This window comes from Somniosus microcephalus, chromosome 4 (assembly GCF_052327205.1).
Source record: "Somniosus microcephalus isolate GS21.2 chromosome 4, FLI_Smic_1.0, whole genome shotgun sequence".
NCBI lineage: Eukaryota > Metazoa > Chordata > Chondrichthyes > Squaliformes > Somniosidae > Somniosus > Somniosus microcephalus.
In genome coordinates, this window is record NC_140990.1 from 185,444,824 (window position 1) to 185,469,450 (window position 24,627).

General features: G+C 55.6%; 1 protein-coding gene across 1 annotated transcript in view; it reads right to left on the reverse strand.

The window, feature by feature from the left end:
- The window catches only part of cyp20a1 (cytochrome P450, family 20, subfamily A, polypeptide 1), a 76,596-nt gene that overhangs the window by 11,857 nt on the left and 40,112 nt on the right, over positions 1–24,627 (reverse strand). Inside the window, 4 exon segments of the mRNA XM_085985610.1 lie at positions 8,940–9,004; positions 9,430–9,541; positions 13,354–13,524; positions 15,729–15,759. Of these exon segments, the coding sequence (XP_085841736.1) occupies positions 8,940–9,004; positions 9,430–9,541; positions 13,354–13,524; positions 15,729–15,759 (379 nt within the window).

The window sequence follows — 24,627 nt, forward strand, 5'->3', positions numbered from 1 at the left end:
TAAGTCCAGGCACGCTGGTGTGAGGATCTTCTCCATTATAAAAATCTTGTTAATAAAATTGATGCGCTATCAATAACTCAAAAGACTGAGATTAAGCGAGTAATTAACAGGCTTTTATTAACAAGAGAATGAAGGTGTGCCTCGAGTGGTCGACCGGTCCAGAATACAGAGGGACTGTGGAGCAGTCACCTTTATACCTGGACTCGTGGGAGGAGTCAGCCGAGACATGTACAGGCATGTACACAGTGGAATACAAACAGTGGTTTACCACAAGGACTTACTCCATAGCTCTTTGCCAGATAGCTGGAGCGGATGCTACTCCGAAAACTAGTCGATTGTATTGGTACAGACCTTTGTGTGTATTTATCGTGAGATATTTTTTTTAATTTTTTTTTTAAAGAGGTCTCTTCAACCTCCATCTGTAGATATGCCTGTGCCAAGTCAATTTTGGTGAAACGTTTCCCTCCGGATAGTGAGGCGAAAATATCTTCTATCTTCGGAAGAGGATACTGTACCGTGTGAAGGACCGGGTTTACCGTCACCTTGAAGTCTCCACAGATGCGAATTTTTCTCTGTTCTTCAGATTTATTATTATTCAATGCTTTCTTCATGACTGGAACGATGGGTGTTGCCCAATCGCTCCAATCTATTTTGGATAATACGCCTGCATTTTCCAAATTCTCCAGCTCTGCCTCGACTGCTGGACGAATTGCGTATGGCACTGGTCTTGCTTTAAAAAACTTGGGAATTGCTGCATCTTCCACTTTTATTGAGGCGGTGATGCCTTTCAAGGTTCCTAGTTTCTCTTGAAACACTTCTTTGGCGTTGGCCAAGGTGTCTTTTAATCGTTCAGGTATGTTGTCATCATCGTTTTTTTTCTTACTGGTCACCGTCAGTGCCTGAATGGAGTGCCAGTCTAAATGTATTTTCCTGATCCATTCACGTCCTAACAGCGGTGGGCCACCATCTTGTAGAATGTATAAATACAACTTTTGTATTTCCTTGCCATTGTATACAACAGGCACCCTTATTTTTCCTTTGGGGTATACTTTCTGCCCCGTATATGTTTTTAAGATAATGGATGTGTCTTTTAAAGGTATATGCGGAAATAGCCTCTCGGAATCCCGTCGATTTATTACGGTCAGAGCTGATCCTGTATCTAGCTCCATTTTAACTGGGGACCCTGCTATCGTGAGGGTAACCCAAATGGTCTGGTAATCATCTTTGGCAAGTACATTATGTAATTTGAGACAGCTTAGTCTCTTGTTTTCGGAGTCGCTATCGCTCTTCTGGTCTTCGGAGCTACTGTCCGTTATCATTTGTACCTTTCTGTACTTTTCTTTATTGATTTTTTTTTCTCCTGTCTGTGGATTTATTTTGTCCAGATCGGCATACCCGTGCAATGTGTCCAATCTTTCCGCATTGCATGCATGCTTTGTCCTTGAAGCAGCAGTCCCTCTGGTTATGGGTGGATCTGCCGCAGCGATAACATCTTTCGAAACCCTGTCATTTCATGGGTGCCGAAGTCCTGTGTCTTTTGTTGTATCTCTGCAGCTCCTCTTGCTGCTGCTTCGTATGATACAGCCATACTGAAAGCCTTGTCCAGTGTTAAATCTTTTTCAGAAAGCAGCCTTTTTTGTGTTCCTTCACTTAAGAGACCGCAGACGAATTTGTCTCGAAGATAATCTGCTAGTCCTGCCCCGAATTGGCAGTATTTTGATAGCTTTCTTAATTCGGTGAGGTAATCAGCGTTACTTTCATTCTTGTGTTGATTTCTCTTGAAGAATTTGAATCGTTCCACTATCAGCAGCGGTGTTGGGTTTAAGTGCTCCTGCAGGGTATCAACAATTTCTTTAAAATCCTTGTCCTTTGGTTTGGCTGGAGTGATTAAATTTTGTAACAGCCCGTATGCCTTTGCGCCCATTAGATTCAGCAGTACTGAAGCTTTTTTTTCATCTTCTATTCCATTTGCAGTGCAATATACCTCTACTCTTTCCACATATGTGGTCCAATCCTCTATTTCGCTATCAAAAGCATCAATATTGCCAGACTTAGGCATCTTAGAAAAGATATGGCGCTTCCCGCGCTTTTCTTTCTTTTCTGCAGAAAAGATATGGCGCTTCCCGCGCTTTTCCGCCGCTGCTGCCGATGACAACGCTGTTTCCCACAGTTTCCGTTCTTTTTTATTTATTTATTTACATTTGGAGACTCGTTCCCGCCGGACTTTCTCTCTAGGTCTGAATGCCGACCTGCTTGCAGCGCCGGCCGTCTCCCGAGTGCTCCCTCCCCGTCTGTTATTGCTTGCCTCCGATTTCGCTGCTTGTCCCAGCTGTAGAGCCAGCCGCTGGAGCCCCAGCCTGACGCCCAGGAAGGATTAGCGCAGTACCTGCCACCAGCTTGGCCAGCTGGTGAAACCACAGCTTCTTTCACTTCCTTGAGTCTTCTGGACGCCCGAGGAATCGATGTCCTTGAGGTGCTGCTGAATTGCAGGTAAGTCCGTTTCCACTTCGTCGCCACTGTAGTGTCCGTGTGTTGATAGAGACACTGAAGACAGGAGTTGGTTCATAGGTGTTTACTAAGCAAAGTCTGGGGGGGGTACTAACGGATATAACACAATATACAGGCTTATATAGCCCGAGTGGCCATTACCGGCATTACAGCACACCTGGGGCTCTTAAAGGCATATGCACTACATAACCTGGGACTGATTGATGGGACAGTATAGAGGGAGCTTTACTCTGTATCTAACCTGTGCTGTACCTGCCCTGGGAGTGTCTGATGGGACAATGTAGAGGGAACTTTACTCTATCTTTTTTCCCCATTCGTTGAAGGGATGTGGGCATCGCTGGCAAGGCCAGCATTTATTGCCCGTCCCTAATTACCCTTGAAAAGGTGTTGAGCCACCTTCTTCAACTGCTGTAGTCCTTGTGGTGAAGGTACTTCCATAGTGCCATTAGGGAGGGAGTTCCAGGATTTTGACCCAGCGATGATGAAGGAACTGCGATATAGAAACATAGAAGATAGCAGCAGGAGTAGGCCATTCGGCCCCTCGAGCCTGCTCCGCCATTCAATGAGATCATGGCTGATCATCCAAACTCAGTACCCTGTCCCTGCCTTCTCCCCATATCCCTTGATCCCTTTAGCCTTAAGAAATATATCTAACTCCTTCTTGAATATATTTAATGAATTGGCCTCAACTGCCTTCTGTGGTAGAGAATTCCACAGGTTCACCACTCTCTGGGTGAAGAAATTCCTCCTCATCTCAGTCCTAAATGGCTTACCCCTTATCCTTAGACCCCTGGTTCTGGACTCCCCCGCCATCGGAAACATCCTTCCTGCATCTAGCCCTGTTAGAATGTTATAAGTTTCAATGAGATCCCCTCTCATTCGTCTAAACTCCAACGAATATAAGCCTAATCGACCCAATCTCTCCTCATATGTCATTCCTGCCATCCCAGGTATCAGTCTGGTGAATCTTCGCTGCACTCCCTCCATGGCAAGAACATCCTTCCTCAGATAAGGTGACCAAAACTGCTCACAATACTCAAGGTGTGGTCTCACCAAGGCCCTGTACAACTGCAGCAGGACATCCTTGTTCCTGTACTCGAACCATCTCGCTACGAAAGCCAACATACCATTTGCCTTCTTAACCGCCTGCTGCACCTGCATGCTTACCTTCAGCGACAGGTGCACAATGACACCCAGGTCTCGTTGCACTTCCCCTTCTCCCAATCTATTGCCGTTCAGATAATAATCTGCCTTCCTGTTTTTGCCACCAAAGTGGATAACCTCGCATTTATCCACATTATACTGCATCTGCCCAATCACCCAACCTGTCCAAATCATACTGGAGTTTCTCGACATCCTCCTCACAGCACACACGCCCACCCAGCTTTGAGTCGTCTGCAAACTTGGAGATATTACTTCTAGTTCCCTCGTCTAGATCATTTACATATATTGTGAATAGCTGGGGTCCTTGGACTGATCCCTGCGGTACCCCACTAGTCACTGCCTGCCACTCGGAAAAAGACCCGTTTATTCCAACTCGTTGCTTCCTGTCTGCCAACCAGTTCTCTATCCAAGTCAGTACCTTGCCCCCAATCTCATGTGCCTTAACTTTACACGCTAATCTCTTATGCACGACCTTATCGAAAGCCTTCTGAAAGTCCAAATACACCACATCCACTGGTTCTCCCTTATCTATTCTACCAGTTACTTCGTCAAAAAATTCCAGTAGATTAGTCAAGCACGATTTACCTTTTGTAAATCCATGTTGACTTTGTCCGATCCTGTCACTGTTTTCCAAGTGCTCTGCTATTACATCTTTTATAATGGACTCTAGCATTTTCCCCACTACCGATGTCAGGCTTACCGGTCTATAATTCCCCGTTTTCTCTCTACCACCTTTCTTGAATAGTGGGGTAACATTAGCTACCCTCCAATCCATAGGAACTGTTCCAGAATCTATGGAATTTTGGAAGATGACCAGTAATGCATCTACCATTTCTAGGGCCACTTCCTTAAGTACCCTAGGATGTAGATTATCAGGCCCTGGGGATTTATCGGCCTTCAATCCCGTCAATTTCCCTAACACCATTTCCCTACAAATACTGATCTCATTCAGTTCCTCCCTCTCATTAGACCCTATGTTCCCCGACATCTCTGGGAGGTTATTTGTGTCCTCCTTTGTGAAGACAGAACCAAAGTATGTATTTAATTGGTCTGCCATTTCTTTGTTCCCCATTATAAATTCCCGATTCTGACTGCAAACGACCTGTGCTTGATTTCACCAATCTTTTTCTCTTCACATATCTATAGAAGCTTTTAGTCAGTTTTTATGTTTCCTGCAAGCTTACTCTCATACTCTATTTTCCCCCTCTTAATTAATCCCTTTGTCCTCCTTTGCTGAATCCTAAACTGCTCCCAATCCTCAGGTTTACTGCTTTTTCTGGCCAATTTATATGTCCTCTCCTTGGATCTTATGCTATCCCTAATTTCCCTTGTTAGCCACGGTTGAGTCACCTTTTTTGTTTTATTTTTATGCCAAACAGGGATGAACAAATTCAGTAGTTTATCCATGCGATCTTTAAATGTTTGCCATTGCCTATCCACCGTCAACCCTTTGAGTAACATTCCCCAATCAATCGTACCCAATTCGCGCCTCATACCATCGTAGTTTCCTTTATTTAAATTCAGGACCCTAGTCTCTGAGTCAACTACTTCACTCTCCATCTTAATGAAGAATTCTATCATATTATGATCGCTCCGCCCCAAGGGGCCCCGCACAACAAGATTGCTAATTATTCCTTTCTCATGACATAATACCCAGTCTAAGATGGCCTGATCTCTAGTTGGTTCCTCGACATATTGGTCCAGGAAACCATCCCGTATACACTCCAGGAATTCCTCCTTCACAGTATTGCTACTAATTTGGTTAGCCTAATCAATATATAGATTAAAGTCACCCATGATAACTGTTGTGCCCTTATTGCGCGCGTCTCTAATTTCCCATTTAATGCCATCCCCAATCTCCGCATTACTGTTTGGAGGTCTGTATACAACTCCCACTAACGTTTTCTGCCCCATGGTATTTCTCAGCTCTACCCATACAGATTCCACACCATCAGAGCTAATATCCTTCCTTACTATTGTGTTAATCTCCTCTTTAACCAGGAATGCTACCCCACCTCCTTTTCCTTTTTGCCTGTCTTTCCTGAATATTGAATATCCCTGAATGTTGAGTTCCCAGCCTTGGTCACCCTGGAGCCATGTTTCCGTAATCCCAATCATATCATATCCATTTACATCTATTTGCGCAGCTAATTCATCCACCTTATTACGAATGCTCCTCACATTAAGACACAAAGCCTTCAGGCTTGTTTTTTTAACACTCTTAGACCTTTTAGAATTATTATTTACTGTGGCCATGTTTGATTTAAACCCTTGATTTCTCTGACTGCCACTTTTGCTTTTCTCCTTCCTGTCTTTTGCTTCTATCCTTGTTTCCCTTTCCTCTGCCTCCCTGCACAGGTTCCCAACCTCCTGCCATTTTAGTTTAAACCCTCCCCAACAGCACTAGCAACACTCCCCCTAGGACATCGGTTCCGGTCCTGCCCAGGTGCAAACCGTCCAGTTTGTACTGGTCCCTCCTCCCCCAGAGCCAGTTCCAATGTCCCAGGAATTTGAATCCCTCCCCCTTGCACCATTCCTCTAGCCACGTATTCATCTGAAATATCCTTCTATTCCTACTCTGACTAGCACGTGGCACTGGTAGCAATCCTGAGATTACTATCTTTGAGGTCCTATTTTTAAATTTACCTCCTAACTCCCTATATTCAGCTTTTAGGACCTCATCCCGGTTTTTACCGATATCGTTGGTACCTATATGCACCACGACAACTGGCTGTTCACCCTCCCCTTCCAAAATGCTCTGCAGCCGCGCCGAAACATCCTTGGCCCTTGCACCAGGGAGGCAACATACCATCCTGGAGTCTCGTTTGCGGCCGCAGAAACGCCTATCTATTCCCCTTACAATAGAATCCCCTATTACTATAGCTCACCCACTTTTTTTCCTCCTGTCCTGTGCAGCAGAACCACCCACGGTGCCAGGAAGTTGGCTGCTGCTGTCTTCCCCCGATAAGCCACCCCCCTCAACAATCTCCAAAGTGGTATATCTGTTTGAAAGGAGGATGGCCACAGGGGACCCCTGCACTACCTGCCTGCACCCACTACTCTGCCTGGCGGTAACCCATTCCCTTCCTGCCTGTGCAGCCTTTACCTGCGGTGTGACCAACTCATTAAATATATTTCCAAGTCCGGATGTTCTGCAACTTGGAGGGGATCGTGGAGGTGATAGTATTCCCATGCGCCTGCTGCCCTTGTCTTTCTTGGTGGTGGAGGTCGCATTTTGGGAGGTGCTGTCGAAGATGCCTTGGCAAGTTGCTGCATTGCATCTTGTAGATGGTACACACTGCAGCCACGGTGCGCCGGTGGTGGAGGGAGTGAATGTTTAAGGTGGTGGAGTGGTGCCAATCAAGTGGGCTGCTTTGTCCTCGATGGTGTTGAGCTTCTTGAGCGTTGTTGGAGCTGCACTCATCCATGCAAATGGAGAGTATTCCATCACTCTCCTGACTTCTGCCTTGTAGATGGTGGAAAGGCTTTGGGGGAGTCAGGAGGTGAAAGACTCACTGCAGAATACCCAGCCTCTGACCTGCTCTTGTAGCCACAGTATTTACGTGGCTGGTCCAGTTAAATTTCTGGGCAATGGTCACCCCGCCATATTGATGGTGGGGGATTTGGCGATGGTAATGCCGTTGAATGTCAAGGGCGGTGGTTAGACTCTCTTTTGTTGGAGATAGTCATTGCCTGGCACTTGTATGGCGCGAATGTTACCTGCCACTTATCAGCCCAAGCCTGAATGTCATCTAGGTCTTGCTGCATGTGGGCACAGACTGGTTCATTATCTGAGGAGTTGTGAATGGAACTGAACACTGTGCAATCATCAGCGAACATCCCCACTTCTGACCTTATGATGGAGGGAAGGTCATTGATGAAGTAGCTGAAGATGGTTGGGCCTAGAACACTGCCCTGAGCAACTTCTGCAGCGATGTCCTGGGGCTAAGATGATTGACCGCCAACAATCACAACCATCTTCCTTTGTGCTAGTTATGACTCCAGCCAGTGGAGAGTTTTTCCCCTGATTCCCTTGGCTTTAATATTACTAGGGCTCCTTGGAGCCACACTCTGTCAAATGCTGCCTTGATGTCAAGGGCAGTCACTCTCACCTCACCTATGGCATTCAGCTCTTTTGGCTATATTTGGACCAAGGCTGTAATGAGGTCTGGATCCGAGTGGTCCTGGTGGAACGTAAACTGAGCATCGGTTAGCAGCTTATTGGTGGGTAAGTGCCACTTGATTCCACCGTCGATGACACCCTCCATTACTTTGCTGATGATTGAGAGTAGACTGATGGGGTGGTAATTGGCCGGATTGGATTTGTCCTGCTTTTTGTGGATAGAACATACCTGGGCAGTTTTCCACATTGTCGGGTAGATGCCAGTGTTGTAGTTGTATTGGAACAACTTGGCTAGAGGCGTGGCTAGTTCTGAAGCACAAGTCTTCAACACGACAGTCGGGATGTTGTCGGGGCCCATCGCCTTTGCTGTATCCAGTGCGCTCAGCCGTTCCTTGATATCACTTGGAGTGAATCAAATTGGCTGAAGACTGGCTTCTGTGATGGTGGGGAGCTCAGGAGGATGCTGAGATGGATCATCCACTCGGCACTTCTGGCTGAAAATGGTTGCAAACGCTTCAACCTTGTCTTTTGCACTCGCATACTGGGCTCTGCCATCATTGAGGATGGGGATATTCATGAAGCCTCCTCCTCCTGTTAGTTGTTTCATTGTCCACCACCGTTCACGACTGGATGTGGCAGGACTGCAGAGCTTTGATCTGATTCTTTGGTTGTGGGATCGCTTAGCTCTGCATGTGACCTGGGACTGATTGATGGGACACTACAGAGGGAGCTTTACTCTGTATCTAATGCTTGCTGTACCTGACGTGGGATTGTTTGATGAGACAGTGTAGAGGGAGTTTTATTCTGTATCTAACCCGTCCTGTACTTGCCCTGGGAGTGTTTGATGGATCAGTGATGATGGAAGCTTACTCTATATCTAACCCCAAGCTATACCTGCCCTGGGAGTGTTTGATGGGACAATGTAGAGGGAACTTTACTCTGTAGCTAACCCGTGCTGTACCTGCCCTGGGAGTATTTGATGGGTCAGTGATGAGGGAGCTTTACACTGTATCTAACCCAGGCTGTACCTGCCCTGGGACTGATTGTTGCCGACATGGCAGATGTTCAATTCCCTGTCACTTTGTTGAGGTCAAAGAATCACAAAACAAAAAGTAAACAGGAACAAATGAGAGCTTGAAGATACCTGTAAGGTAATTGCCACGATGTGTCATCCTGAAGCACTACACCCAGGGCGTAAATGACCAGAGTCTGAGGAAGAGAAGGACACGGGTATGTGAATGACACAGACGGTGGGTCGCACAGTTCCTGATCAATCTCACTTGGGGTGAAGTATTCACAGTGCTGCCTAGCAACTGGCACAGGAACACCACTCACTGATTGCACTGGTGCCAGCCTCATTAAGCAGCTTGCTATTAAACTTGGGCAACCAGTGGTGGGAGGAATTGGACGGAGCCACTGGAGGCAGGAGATCATGTGATAAATCCTCCTGGAATACGTACGACCAGAGTTGGCGACCTGAGCTCACACAATAAAATGACCCGTAAGGTGAGGTACAGGAGGGTGATCATTGTCTGTGGAACTGCACCCCATGCAAGGGCAAACAAGGAGAGGTAATCAGCAACTAAAAAGTGAGAGGCCAAGCGGAGCTGCTGCAGTTCCAGCTCCCGTCTTACCTCTTTTGGGATGATGTGCTGGCTGATGCTCCCTTCCAGCTCCTGAAGCTGCGCTGCGACCGGGGTTAGCTTCGCTGTCCGGACAGTCTCATTCAGAATCTGCTGGCAATATCTGTGCCAAAGGAGGACAGGATTGGTTACAGCTGCAGCTATCACACTTCCCGGATTTACAAAACACTATTAACCCTCCAACTGCAGTATATTTTATGATGGGGCCTTGGAGACCCACGTGGACCCGGGTGTAGGGGCCTTGGGTGCAGGGACCTCGTGGACCTGAGTGCAGAGGCCACGGTGATTCATGTGTTGTTCATGTGCTGTGTAAGGGCAGCAGCCAGATGCCTGCTTATGCTTATCTGCTGCATTAATGATTTGGATGATATCAATGATTTGGATGAGGGAACCAAATGTAATATTTCCAAGTTTGCTGACGACACAAAACTAGGTGGGATTGTGAGTTGTGAGGAGGAAGCAAAGAGGCTTCAAGGCGACTTAGACAAGTTGAGTGAGTGGGCAAATACATGGCAGATGCAGTATAACATGGATAAATGTGAAGTTATCCACTTCGGTAGGAAAAACAGAAAGGCAGAGTACTTTTAAATAGTGATAGATTGGGAAATGTTGATGTACAAAGGGACTTGGGTGTCCTTGTACACCAGTCACTGAATGCAAACATGCAGGTGCAGCAAGCAGTTCAGAAGGCAAATGGTATGTTGGCCTTCATTGCAAGAGGATTTGAGTACAGGAGCAAGGATGTCTTACTACAGCTATACAGGGTCTTGGTGAGGTCACACCTGGAGTACTGTGTGCAGTTCTGATCTCCTTACCTAAGAAAGGATATACTTGCCATAGAGGGAGTGCAGCGAAGGTTCACCAGACTGATTCCTGGGATGGCAGGACTGTCGTACGAGGAGAGATTGGGTCGACTAGGCCTGTATTCACTAGAGTTTAGAAGAATGAGAGGGGATCTCATTGAAGCGTATAAAATTCTGACAGGGCTAGACAGACTGGATGCAGGGAGGATGTTTCCCCTGGCTTTGGGGGGGGGGGGGGGATCTAGAACGAGGGGTCACAGTCTCAGGATACGGGGTAGGACATTTAGGACTGAGATGAGGAGAAATTTCTTCACTTAGAGGGTGGTGAACCTGTGGAATTCTCTACCACAGAAGGCTGTGGAGGCCAAGTCACTGAATATATTTAAGAAGGAGATGGATAGATTTCTAGACGCAAAAGGCGTCAAGGGGTATGGGGAGAGAGCGGGAATATGGTATTGAGATAGAGGATCAGCCATGATCATACTGAATGGGGGAGCAGGCTCGAAGGGCCGAATGTCCAACTCCTGCTCCTATTTTTCTATGTTTCCAGTGCCTCTGTATCCTTTTATAATATGGTGACCAGAACTGTACGCAGTACTCCAAGTGTGGTCAAACCAAGGTTCAATACAAGTTTAGCATAACTTCTGTACTTTTCAATTCTATCCCTCTAGAAATAAACCCTAGTCCTTGGTTTGCATTTTTTATGGCCTTATTAACCTGCACCGTTACTTTTAGTGATTGTGTATTTGTACTCCCAGACCCCTTTGCTCCTCTACCCCATTTAGATTCTTATTTTCCAAGTAATATGCGACCTCATTTTTCTTACCAAAATGTAATACCTCACACTTACCTGTGTTGAAATTCATTTGCCAATTATATGCCCATTCTGCAAGTTTACTAATGTCTTCTTGTAATTTGTTGCAGTCCTCCTCATATTGACTATTGCCCGCCCCCCCACCCATCAACGCCCCGCAATTTGGTGTTATCCGCAAATTTAGAAATTGTGTTTTTGATTCCAAAGTCTAAATCCTTAAAATAAATTGTGAACAACAGTAATCCCAGCACTGATCCTTGTGGAACCCCACTTTCCACCTTCTGCCACTCTGAATAGCTCCCCTTTACTCCACTCTCTGCTTTCTGTCTAGGTATCCATTCTGCTACTTGTCCCGACTCCGCATGCTCTGACCTTATTCATTAGTCTATTATGTGGCACTTTATCGAAGGCCTTTAGAAATCGATATAAATTACATCTACTGCATTATCTCTGTTACCCTTGTAAAAAAATTCAATGAGGTTGGTCAAACAAGACTTTCCCTTTTGAAATCCATGCTGACTATTGATTATTATATTTTTGGTTTCTAGATAGTTTCCTATTTTCTCCTTTAATAGGGATTCCATTATTTTTCTTACCACCCATGTTAAGCTGACTGGTCTCTTGTTCCCTGGACATGTTCTATCTCCCTTCTTAAATATAGGTATAACGTTAGCAATCCGCCAGTCCTCTTGGCACTGCACCTTTTTGGAACAAATTGTGTAATAATTACACAGATATGTGTAATAATGCCTCTGCTATCTCTTCTCCTGATTCTTTTAAAATGTGCGGATGCAATCCGTTCGCACCAGGGGTTTTACTCTCTTTGAACTTGATTAGTTTATTGAATATTTCTCCTCTTTTTATTTTAAATGCGGTTATATTTCTAATCTTATTTTCTGAGGTCATGTCCACCTGATATATCTCCCTGGTAAATACTGAAGCAAAGTAATTATTTAATATTTCTGCCATTTCGCTATCGCTGCCTGTGGTATTATCCTGTTCATCCCTTAGTGGCCCTATTCCCATCCTAAGAACACAAGAACGTAAGAAATAGGAGCAGGAGTTGGCCATACAGCCCTTCAAGCCTGCTCTGCCATTCAATAAGGTCATGGCGGATCTTTGACCTCAACCCTGCTCGATCCCCATATCCCTTGATTCCCCTAGAGTACAAAAGTCTATCTATCTCAGCCTTGAATATACTCAACGACTCAGCATCCACAGCCCTTATTTCCCTTTCCTTACCCTCAATTTTTCCCTTATGTCTTTATTCATCCACGGTGTTTAATTAGTGTTTAGTTTTTTCCTGTTTTTTTCAGCGGAATATTTTTTTCCTGGACTCTGTTAAACACGTTTTAAATGTTTCTCATTGCTGTTCTACATCATTGTTTGCCAATATTGTTGTCCATTTTGTTTACCAAGTTCTATTTGCAGCCTCTCAAAATCACTTTTCTCCAATCTATTACCCTGGTGTTTGTCATGGTTATGTCCTTCTCAATTATTATCTTAAAACATATTATATTATGGTCATTATACAATAAACAGCATAAAAAATAAGTGAAGGACCCGATAGTAAGGAGACTGCCCAGTGCTTTGTAAACTAGCACAGAGCAGGAAGGTCCCAGTTTGATCTCTGGTATGTTCTGAGACAGCTGATCTCTAGGAAAGAGGTGGGAAAAATAACCCAGGGTTCTTGCTCCTGATCACTGACCAGTGGCCCCTGGGCTAGGGAGAGGGGGAATCAGACTGAGTTCCTGATCACTGTCCAATACTCCTGGGTTAGATAGAGAGGAAATCAGTCAAGATTTCTGCTCCTCATCACTGTCCTGTGCTCCTTCAGGTTAGAGATAAGGGAAATCAGCCAGAATTCCTGCTCCTGATCACTGTTCAGTGACCTCTGGGTTAGAGAGAGGAAAATCAGCCAGGGTCCCGGCTCCTGATCACTGTCTGTAATTCCTGGTGGAAATTACATCTGTGTGGATGTCGGATGAGGGGAGTTGTGATGCCGCCGGTCGTCAAACAACCTCCTGACATTCACTGTTGAAGCTAATGCATGGAGAGGTCTTCAGCACCAATACTGCACCACAGCTGAGCTCAGTTATCTCAGCACGGACCAGCGGTTGGGCCTGGGAGCTTCTCGGTCTGTTTGGATTATTGTTAAGCTGGGTAGTGCCTTTACCAACTGAACTCCAGATTCAGAAACCTGACGAGACAGCGTGAGTGCCCTGGGGACACGGGTAGATTGCCTGCACTGCTGGTAAATCACCTGAATAAAGACCTTTGGCAAAAATCGTCACTCACCTGAGTTCCTGCAACTTGTCAAAAGTGACTGGGCTCCTTCCCAGAACCTGGTTTACTTCTTGGTACAGCTTCTCCTGCACCGACCTGGATGTGGCCAAAAAGTATGTAGCCCAAATGCAAACTGGGGGAAAGCAATCAAGGTCAAATGTGATCATTTCAGACAGTGGATATCTACACAGCATAGGGCCGAGTGAGGCTATCTGTACAGCACGGGGCTGAGAGTGGATATCTACACAGCACGGGGCTGAGAGAGGATATCTACACAGCACGGGGCTGAGAGAGGATATCTACACAGCACGGGGCTGAGAGAGGATATCTACACAGCACGGGGCTGAGAGAGGATATCTACACAGCACGGGGCTGAGAGAGGATATCTGCACAGCACGGGGCTGAGAGAGGATATCTACACAGCACGGGGCTGAGAGAGGGTATCTACACAGCACGGGGCTGAGAGTGGATATCTACACAGCACGGGGCTGAGAGTGGATATCTACACAGCACGGGGCTGAGTGTGGATATTTACACAGCACGGGGCTGAGAGAGGATATCTACACAGCACGGGGCCGAGAGAGGATATCTACACAGCACGGGGCCGAGAGTGGATATCTACACAGCACGGGGCCGAGAGTGAATATCTACACAGCACGGGGCCGAGAGTGGATATCTACACAGCACGGGGCCGAGAGTGGATATCTACACAGCACGGGGCTGAGAGTGGATATCTACACAGCACGGGGCCGAGAGTGGATATCTACACAGCACGGGGCCGAGAGTGGATATCTACACAGCACGGGGCCGAGAGTGGATATCTACACAGCACGGGGCCGAGAGTGGATATCTACACAGCACGGGGCCGAGAGTGGATATCTACACAGCACGGGGCTGAGAGTGGATATCTACACAGCACGGGGCTGAGAGTGAATATCTACACAGCACGGGGCCGAGAGAGGATATTTACACAGCACGGGGCTGAGAGAGGATATTTACACAGCACAGGTTAGTACAGAGAACTCAACAAGTTAGTAACTCTGGGGAACTGTCTAATGAATATGACAAGGAGGAAGTAATGATGAATGCAGACGGAGAAGCTGGGTTCAACTACAACAAAGAGAGAAATGTGGCAGTGGAGCACAAACATGCAAAGCGTGAGAAAGAGGAAAATCCAATGTGATGGACGCTATCAGTTTTGTGATGGACGAAAGAACTGCTAATCTCAGAGTGCAGCCGTCTGCTTGTGCAGTTTGTTCTGCAAGCAGGGGATGTGGTGAACGGCATGTGGCGGTATGCGTGCGTTGGAGCTGTGTTGTGGGCGAACATCACATGGTCGGGGCAGCTCGAATGAGCGGCGGCTGATGTGGTCACACGGTTGGCGCGACACATAGCAAAGTTTTTTTGACGGTAAGCAACGGAAGGCAGAAGTCCAATGGTAGAGAGAAGCGCGAGGCAGAGAAAAAGAGAGGAGCTCGAGGAGCACAGGTCCAGGGAAGGAAAGTAAAGAGACGTGAGGCAATGTAAGGTATGGAGGAGGGTTTAGGAGGAGGAGAAGACAGGAGCTCGAGTTGGGGGGGGGGGCGCACCGGGGAGAGAAGCTCGGGTGGGGAGGTGGAGAGGAGCAGGGGGGGAGAGGGGCCAGGAGCTCGGGGGGGGGGGGGGGGAGGGGGGGCGAGGAGCTCGGGGGGGAGGGGGGCCAGGAGCTCGGGGGGGAGGGGGCGAGGAGCTCGGGGGGGGGGGGGGGGGGGAGGCGTGGAGCTCGGGGGGGGAGGGGGGGCGTGGAGCTCGGGGGGGGGGAGGGGGCGTGGAGCTCGGGGGGGGGAGGGGGCGTGGAGCTCGGGGGGGGGAGGGGGCGTGGAGCTCGGGGGGGGAGGGGGCGTGGAGCTCGGGGGGGGAGGGGGCGTGGAGCTCGGGGGGGGAGGGGGCGTGGAGCTCGGGGGGGGGAGGGGGCGTGGAGCTCGGGGGGGGGGGGTGGTAAACCACTGTTAACCTGTACATGCCTGTGTGGTAAACCACTGTTAACCCTGTACAAGTCCAGGCATGTCTCAGCCCCTGGCTCCACCCCTAAGCCCGGGTATAAAGGTGACTCACCACCCTTCCCCCGAGAGCTCTTAGGATGGATTCACTAGCAGAGGCATGCTCTAGTTCTTAGTCAATAAAAGCCTACTTCATTTAAGTCCATCTCGTAGTCTTTGGTATTGTTGATAGCGCATCAATTTTATTGACTAATTTTCAACATGGAGCAAATCTTGAAGCCGGAACGTTTAGACCTGGATCCTCAAAAGCAGCAGATGCAGCCAATAACTTTGAACACTGGCTGAGCTGTTTCGAAGCCTTCCTGGAGGCCTCCAGCACTACTGTCACTACAGATGACGCGAAACGACTTGTCTTGAACTCACGGGTGAGCCACCGAGTCTACTCGATCATCCGAGACGCCACTACTTACGCGGCCGCCATCGCGACGCTAAAGGAACAATACGTGAGGCCTGTTAACGAGGTCTACGCCAGACACTTCCTGGCTACCCGAAAACAGCGTCCCGGGGAATCGGGCGCTGAATATTTACTGACACCGAGAGTCCTCGGCCGGGACTGTAATTGCAAAGCGGTGACGGCCAAGGAATGCACGGAAGACCTGATCCGAGACGCCTACGGAGCCGGCATCAGGTCCAACTATACTCGGCAGAGGCTGCTGGAACAGAGGGGGCTCGACCTGCAGAAGACGGTGGCCCTCGCTAACTCGTTAGACGTGGCCCTCCAGAACATGGACGCCTACCCCCCTGACCGGATGGCCACGTGGATGCCACGGGAGCAGCCATCTTGGGACCCGGTAAGGCCACAAGCCGCCAGCAGCCCAACTACAGCTGCAATGACCAGAGGCCAGAAATGTTACTTCTGCGGCCAGGCCAAGCACCCCAGACAGCAATGCCCAGCAAAGGACGCGACCTGCTCCAAATGCGGCAAGAAAGGCCACTACGCGAGAGTGTGCAAGGCGAAATCGACCCCCAATTCCAGCAGCGCCGCGTGTGAACCGTACAGGCCGCCATTTTGGACCCCACCAACCACGTGTGAGCCGTGCGGGCCACCATTTTGGACACCACCAGCCGAGGGGGAGCCACCATCTTGGACACCATCTCGGGACCAGGCCCTCGGCGCGGGCGAATACTACAGCGACCCACCGACCTCAACGATGGCCTCCATCACCCTGGACCAATCTAGGCCCCATCAACTAGCCAGGTCCATGATGAACGTAAAGGTAAATGGCCATGCCACAAATTGCCTTTTCGACTGCGGAAGCACGGAGAGCTTCATCCACCCCGACACGGTGCGACGCTACTCCCTATCGGTTATGCGCACACGCCACCAGGTCTTTATGGCCTCAAAGTCCCATACGACGGACGTCGGCAGCTACTGTGTAGCGACTCTGACAGTGAACGGCGTGGGGTACAGAGAGTTTAAATTCCTCGTCCTGCCACAGCTCTGCGCTCCCGTACTGCTAGGATTAGACTTCCAGTGCCATCTGGAGAGTGTCACGATGGCATATGGCGGGCCCCTGCCCCCACTTACAGTCTGCAGCCAGCAGAATTTAAACACGGCGCCGCGCAAAGTATGCAGCCTGTCCACCCTGAAGGTCAAACCCCCCCCGTTGTTCGCTAACCTCGCCAAAGACTGCAAGCCAATTGCTACTAAAAGCAGGCGGGTACAGTGCCGGGGATAGGAGCTTTATTAAATCAGAAGTACAAAGACTCCTGAGGGAAGGGATTATCGAGGGCAGCACCAGTCCATGGCGAGCCCAAGTGGTGGTAGTAAAGACCGGCGAAAAACAGCGCCTGGTTATTGATTACAGCCAGACGATCAATCGATACACGCAATTAGACGCATACCCACTTCCCCGCATATCTGACATGGTCAACCAGATAGCACAATACCGGGTATTCTCGACGATTGATCTGAAGTCGGCATACCACCAGCTCCCCATCAGGCCTGAGGACCACCAGTACACGGCCTTCGAGGCTGACGGTCGCCTCTACCACTTCCTCCGAGTCCCCTTCGGTGTCACCAACGGGGTCTCGGTCTTCCAAAGGGAGATGGACCGGATGGTTGACCAGGACACGCTGCAGGCCACCTTCCCCTATCTAGACAACGTCACCATCTGCGGCCATGACCGGCAGGACCACGACGCCAACCTAGAAAAATTCCTCCGTACGGCCCAACGGCTGAATCTGACATACAACAGAGAAAAATGTATGTTCCGCACCGCGCGCCTCGCTATTCTTGGCTGCGTGGTGGAAAACGGAGTCATCGGCCCCGACCCCGACCGAATGCGCCCCCTCCTGGAACTAACCACCCCCACTGCCTAAAAGCCCTGAAGAGATGCCTAGGGTTCTTCTCTTACTACTCCCAGTGGGTGCCCAACTATGCGGACAAAGCCCGGCCCCTCATCAAGTCAACCTCCTTCCCCCTGACGGCAGAGGCCCGTGCGGCCTTCACCCTCATAAAAGAGGACATTGCGAAGGCCACAATGCACGCAGTGGATGAGTCCATCCCTTTCCAAGTGGAGAGCGATGCATCCGACTTCGCCCTAGCCGCAACCCTTAACCAGGCGGGGAGACCCGTGGCCTTCTTTTCACGGACCCTCCAGGGCCCCGAAATTCGACACTCCTCAGTTGAGAAGGAGGCCCAGACGATAGTGGAGGCTGTACGGCACTGGAGACATTACCTGGCCGGTAAACGTTTCACCCTGCTCACTGACCAACGGTCAGTAGCATTGATGTTTAACAACAGACAAAGGGGGAAAATCAAAAATGATAAGATATTGCGGTGGAGGATCGAGTTATCCGCCTACAACTACGATATCTTATACCGACCCGGGAAACTTAATGAGCCCCCAGACGCCCTATCCCGTGGGACATGTGCCAACGCACAAGTCGATAGGCTACGGGCCCTCCACAATGATCTCTGCCACCCGGGGGTCACCAGGTTCTTCCACTTTATTAAAGCTCGCAACCTGCCTTACTCCATCGAAGAGGTCAGGACCATGACCAGGAACTGCCAGGTCTGCGCCGAATGCAAACCGCATTTTTATAGGCCAGACAGGGCACACCTGATTAAAGCCACCCGCCCCTTCGAACGTCTCAGCGTTGATTTCAAGGGGCCCCTTCCCTCCTCTGACCGCAACACGTACTTCCTCAATATTATTGACGAGTACTCCCGTTTCCCCTTCGCCATCCCCTGCCCGGACATGACCAGCGCCACAGTCATCAGGTGCCTCCACGACCTGTTCGCCATATTTGGCTTCCCCAATTACATCCACAGCGACAGGGGCTCGTCGTTCATGAGCGACGAGCTGCGCCAGTACCCGCTCGAGAAGGGCATAGCCACGAGCAGGACTACCAGCTGCAACCCCCGGGATAACGGACAGGTAGAGAGGGAGAACGCAACGGTGTGGAAGACCGCCATGCTCGCCCTAAAATCCAAGGGCCTCCCAATCTCCCGCTGGCAAGATGTCCTCCCCAATGTGCTCCACTCCATACGATCACTGCTCTGTACTGCCACAAATGCCACCCCTCACGAAAAGATGTTCGTCTTCCCCAGGAAATCCACCTCGGGGACATCACTACCGCCATGGCTGACGTCTCCGGGACCCGTCCTGCTCAGGAAACACGTGAGGAGCCATAAGACGGACCCCCTGGTCGAAAAGGTTCACCTCCTCCACGCCAACCCACAGTACGCCTACGTGGCGTATCCTGACGGGCGGGAGGACACAGTCTCAATTCGAGGCCTCGCACCCTCAGGTACCACCCGAAACACCATCGATCACCATCCACTACCTCCACCCACAACGCACCACCGGGGGTGTCTACCACGAACTGACGACATGCCGGTGCCATCCCTACCCCGAGAGGACGACACGCCAGTGCTCCGTCCCACGCGAGAAGCGGCCGCGGGCAAAGAACCGCCGCAACCGGCACCACGAAGATCATTACGGCAGACAAGACCCCCGGAGAGACTTTCGTATACGAACTTTTGAAACACTTCACCCCGCCGGACTCTTTTTAAACGAGGGGTGAATGTGGTAAACCACTGTTAACCTGTACATGCCTGTGTGGTAAACCACTGTTAACCCTGTACAAGTCCAGGCATGTCTCAGCCCCTGGCTCCACCCCTAAGCCCGGGTATAAAGGTGACTCACCACCCTTCCCCCGGGAGCTCTTAGGATGGATTCACTAGCAGAGGCATGCTCTAGTTCTTATTCAATAAAAGCCTACTTCATTTAAGTCCATCTCGTAGTCTTTGGTATTGTTGATAGCGCATCAGGGGCGAGGAGCTCGGGGGGAGGGGCGAGGAGCTCGGGGGGGAGGGGGGCGAGGAGCTCGGGGGGGAGGGGGGCGAGGAGCTCGGGGGGGAGGGAGGCGAGGAGCTCAGGGGGGAAGGGAGGCGAGCAGCTCGGGAGGGGAGGGGGCGAGGAGCTCGGGGGGGGAGGGGGCGAGGAGCTCGGGGGGGAGGGGGCGAGGAGCTCGGGGGGGGAGGCGAGGAGCTCGTGGGGGGAAGCGAGGAGCTCGGGGGGGGAAGGGAGGCGAGGAGCTCGGGGGGGGGAGGGAGGCGAGGAGCTCGGGGGGGGAGGGGGCGAGGAGCTCGGGGGGGGGAGGGGGCGAGGAGCTCGGGGGGGGAGGGGGCGAGGAGCTCGGGGGGGGAGGGGGCGAGGAGCTCGGGGGGAGGGGGCGAGGAGCTCGGGGGGGAGGGGGGCGAGGAGCTCGGGGGGGAGGGGGCGAGGAGCTCGGGGGGGAGGGGGGCGAGGAGCTCGGGGGGGAGGGGGCGAGGAGCTCGGGGGGGGAAGGGAGGCGAGGAGCTCGGGGGGGGAGGGGGCGAGGAGCTCGGGGGGGGGGAGGGGGCGAGGAGCTCGGGGGGGGGAGGGTCGAGGAGTTCGGGGGGGGAGGGGGGCGATGAGCTCGGGGGGGGGAGGGGGGGCGATGAGCTCGGGGGGGGGAGGGGGCTAGGAGCTCGGGGGGGGAGGGGGCGTGGAGCTCGGGGGGAGGGGGCGAGGAGCTCGGGGGGGAGGGGGGCGAGGAGCTCGGGGGGGGAGGAGCTCGGGGGGGAGGGGGCGAGGAGCTCGGGGGGGGGAAGGGAGGCGAGGAGCTCGGGGGGAGGGGCGAGGAGCTCGGGGGGGGGAAGGGAGGCGAGGAGCTCGGGGGGGGGGAAGGGAGGCGAGGAGCTCGGGGGGAGGGGCGAGGAGACCGGGGGGGAGGGGGCGAGGAGCTCGGGGGGGGGGGGGAGGGGCGAGGAGCTCGGGGGGGGGAGGGGGCGAGGAGCTCGGGGGAGGGGGCGAGGAGCTCGGGGGGGAGGGGCGAGGAGCTCGGGGGAAGGGAGGCGAGGAGCTCGGGGGGGGGGAAGGGAGGCGAGGAGCTCGGGGGGAGGGGCGAGGAGCTCGGGGGGAGGGGGGCGAGGAGCTCGGGGGGGGGAGGGGGCGAGGAGCTCGGGGGGGGAGGGGGCGAGGAGCTCGGGGGGGAGGGGGCGAGGAGCTCGGGGGGGAGGGGGCGAGGAGCTCGGGGGGGAGGGGGCGAGGAGCTCGGGGGGGAGGGGGCGAGGAGCTCGGGGGGGAATGGGCGAGGAGCTCGGGGGCGAGGAGCTCGGGGGCGAGGAGCTCGGGGGGGAGGGGGCGAGGAGCTCGGGGGGAGGGGGGCGAGGAGCTCGGGGGGGAGGGGGGCGAGGAGCTCGGGGGGGAGGGGGCGAGGAGCTCGGGGGGGAGGGGGCGAGGAGCTAGGGGGGGAGGGGGCGAGGAGCTCGGGGGGTGGGGGCAAGGAGCTCGGGAGGGGAGGGGGCGAGGAGCTCGGGGGGGGAGGAGCTCGGGGGGGGAGGGGGCGAGGAGCTCGGGGGGGGAAGGGAGGCGAGGAGCTCGGGGGGGGAGGGGGCGAGGAGCTCGGGGGGAGGGGCGAGGAGCTCGGGGGGGGAAGGGAGGCGAGGAGCTTGGGGGGAGGGGCGAGGAGCTCGGGGGGAGGGGCGAGGAGCTCGGGGGGAGGGGCGAGGAGCTCAGGGGGAGGGGCGAGGAGCTCGGGGGAGGGGGCGAGGAGCTCGGGGGAGGGGCGAGGAGCTCGGGGCGAGGAGCTCGGGGGGAGGGGGCGAGGAGCTCGGGGGGAGGGGCGAGGAGCTCGGGGGGGAGGGAGCTCGGGGGGGGGAGGAGGCGAGGAGCTCGGGGGGAGGGGTGAGGAGCGCGGGGGGAGGGGCGAGGAGCTCGGGGGGGAGGGGCGAGGAGCTCGGGGGGGAGGGGGCGAGGAGCTCGGGGGGGGAGGAGCTCGGGGGGAGGGGCGAGGAGCTCGGGGGGGAGGAGCTCGGGGGGAGGGGCGAGGAGCTCGGGGGGGAGGAGCTCGGGGGGGAGAGGCGAGGAGCTCGGGGGGGGAGGAGCTCGGGGGGGGAGGGGCGAGGAGCTCGGGGGGAGGGGGGGCGAGGAGCTCGGGGGGGGAAGGGAGGCGAGGAGCTCGGGGGGGGGGAAGGGAGGCGAGGAGCTCGGGGGGAGGGGACGAGGAGTTCGGGGGGAGGGGACGAGGAGCTCGGGGGGAGGAGCTCGGGGGGGGAGGGGGCGAGGAGCTCGGGGGGGAAGGGAGGCGAGGAGCTCGGGGGGGGGAAGGGAGGCGAGGAGCTCGGGGGGAGGGGGGGCGAGGAGCTCGGGGGGGGGAAGGGAGGCGAGGAGCTCGGGGGGGGGAGGGGGCGAGGAGCTTGGGGGGCGAGGAGCTCGGGGGGGCGAGGAGCTCGGGGGGGAGGGGGCGAGGAGCTCGGGGGGAGGGGGCGAGGAGCTCGGGGGGAGGGGGCGAGGAGCTCGGGGGGGAGGGGGCGAGGAGCTCGGGGGGCGAGGAGCTCGGGGGGGCGAGGAGCTCGGGGGGGAGGGGGCGAGGAGCTCGGGGGAGGGGGCGAGGAGCTCGGGGGAGGGGGCGAGGAGCTCGGGGGAGGGGGCGAGGAGCTCGGGGGAGGGGGCGAGGAGCTCGGGGGGGAGGGAGGGGGGCGAGGAGCTCGGGGGGGGGAGGGGGGGAGGGGGCGAAGAGCTCGGGGGAGGGGGCGAGGAGCTCGGGGGAGGGGGCGAGGAGCTCGGGGGGGGGAGGGGGGAGGGGGCGAGGAGCTCGGGGGAGGTGGCGAGGAGCTCGGGGGGAGGGGGCGAGGAGCTCGGGGGGAGGGGGCGAGGAGCTCGGGGGGGGAAGGGAGGCGAGGAGCTCGGGGGGGAAGGGAGGCGAGGAGCTCGGGGGGGAAGGGAGGCGAGGAGCTCGGGGGGGGAAGGGAGGCGAGGAGCTCGGGGGGGAGGGGGCGAGGAGCTCGGGGGGGGAGGGGGCGAGGAGCTCGGGGGGGAAGGGAGGCGAGGAGCTCGGGGGGGAGGGGGCGAGGAGCTCGGGGGGGGAGGGGGCGAGGAGCTCGGGGGGGGAAGGGAGGCGAGGAGCTCGGGGGGGAGGGGGCGAGGAGCTCGGGGGGGAAGGGAGGCGAGGAGCTCGGGGGGGGGAAGGGAGGCGAGGAGCTCGGGGGGGGAAGGGAGGCGAGGAGCTCGGGGGGGGAAGGGAGGCGAGGAGCTCGGGGGGGGAAGGGAGGCGAGGAGCTCGGGGGGGGAAGGGAGGCGAGGAGCTCGGGGGGGAAGGGAGGCGAGGAGCTCGGGGGGGGAAGGGAGGCGAGGAGCTCGGGGGGGAGGGGGCGAGGAGCTCGGGGGGGGAGGGGGCGAGGAGCTCGGGGGGGAGGGGGCGAGGAGCTCGGGGGGGGAGGGGGCGAGGAGCTCGGGGGGGGAGGGGGCGAGGAGCTCGGGGGGGGAGGGGGCGAGGAGCTCGGGGGGGGAGGGGGCGAGGAGCTCGGGGGGGGAGGGGGCGAGGAGCTCGGGGGGGGAAGGGAGGCGAGGAGCTCGGGGGGGGAAGGGAGGCGAGGAGCTCGGGGGGGAAGGGAGGCGAGGAGCTCGGGGGGGGAAGGGAGGCGAGGAGCTCGGGGGGGGAAGGGAGGCGAGGAGCTCGGGGGGGGAAGGGAGGCGAGGAGCTCGGGGGGGGAAGGGAGGCGAGGAGCTCGGGGGGGGAAGGGAGGCGAGGAGCTCGGGGGGGGAAGGGAGGCGAGGAGCTCGGGGGGGAAGGGAGGCGAGGAGCTCGGGGGGGGAGGGGGCGAGGAGCTCGGGGGGGGAGGGGGCGAGGAGCTCGGGGGGGGGAGGGGACGAGGAGCTCGGGGGGGCGAGGAGCTTGGGGGGGAGGGGGCGAGGAGCTCGGGGGGGGAGGGGGCGAGGAGCTCGGGGGGGAGGGGGCGAGGAGCTCGGGGGGGAGGGGGCGAGGAGCTCGGGGGGGGGAGGGGGCGAGGAGCTCGGGGGGGAAGGGAGGCGAGGAGCTCGGGGGGGGGAGGGGGCGAGGAGCTCGGGGGGGAGGGGGCGAGGAGCTCGGGGGGGGAGGGGGCGAGGAGCTCGGGGGGGGAGGGGGCGAGGAGCTCGGGGGGGAAGGGAGGCGAGGAGCTCGGGGGGGGAGGGGGCGAGGAGCTCGGGGGGGGAGGGGGCGAGGAGCTCGGGGGGGAGGGGCGAGGAGCTCGGGGGGGCGAGGAGCTCGGGGGGGAGGGGGCGAGGAGCTCGGGGGGAGGGGGCGAGGAGCTCGGGGGAGGGGGCGAGGAGCTCGGGGGGGAGGGGGCGAGGAGCTCGGGGGGAGGGGGCGAGGAGACTCGGGGGAGGGGGCGAAGAGCTCGGGGGAGGGGGGCGAAGAGCTCGGGGGAGGGGGCGAGCAGCTCGGGGGAGAGGAGCTCGGGGGGGAGCGAGGAGCTCGGGGGGGAGGGAGGGGCGAGGAGCTCGGGGGGGAGCGAGGAGCTCGGGGGGGGGGCGAGGAGCTCGGGGGGGGAGGGGGCGAGGAGCTCGGGGGGGGAGGGGCGAGGAGCTCGGGGGGAGGGGGGGCGAGGAGCTCGGGGGGGGGGAAGGGAGGCGAGGAGCTCGGGGGGGGGGAAGGGAGGAGCTCGGGGGGAGGAGCTCGGGGGGGGGAGGGGGCGAGGAGCTCGGGGGGGGGGCGGCGAAGAGCTCGGGGGAGGAGCTCGGGGGGGGAGGGGGCGAGGAGCTCGGGGGGGGAGGGGGCGAGGAGCTCGGGGGGGGAGGGAGCGAGGAGCTCGGGGGGGAGGGGGCGAGGAGCTCGGGGGGGGGAAGGGAGGCGAGGAGCTCGGGGGGGGGAAGGGAGGCGAGGAGGGGGGGGGGAGGAGGGAGCTCGGGGGGGGAAGGGAGGCGAGGAGCTCGGGGGGGGAAGGGAGGCGAGGAGCTCGGGGGGGGGAAGGGAGGCGAGGAGCTCGGGGGGGGGGAAGTGCGAGGCGAGG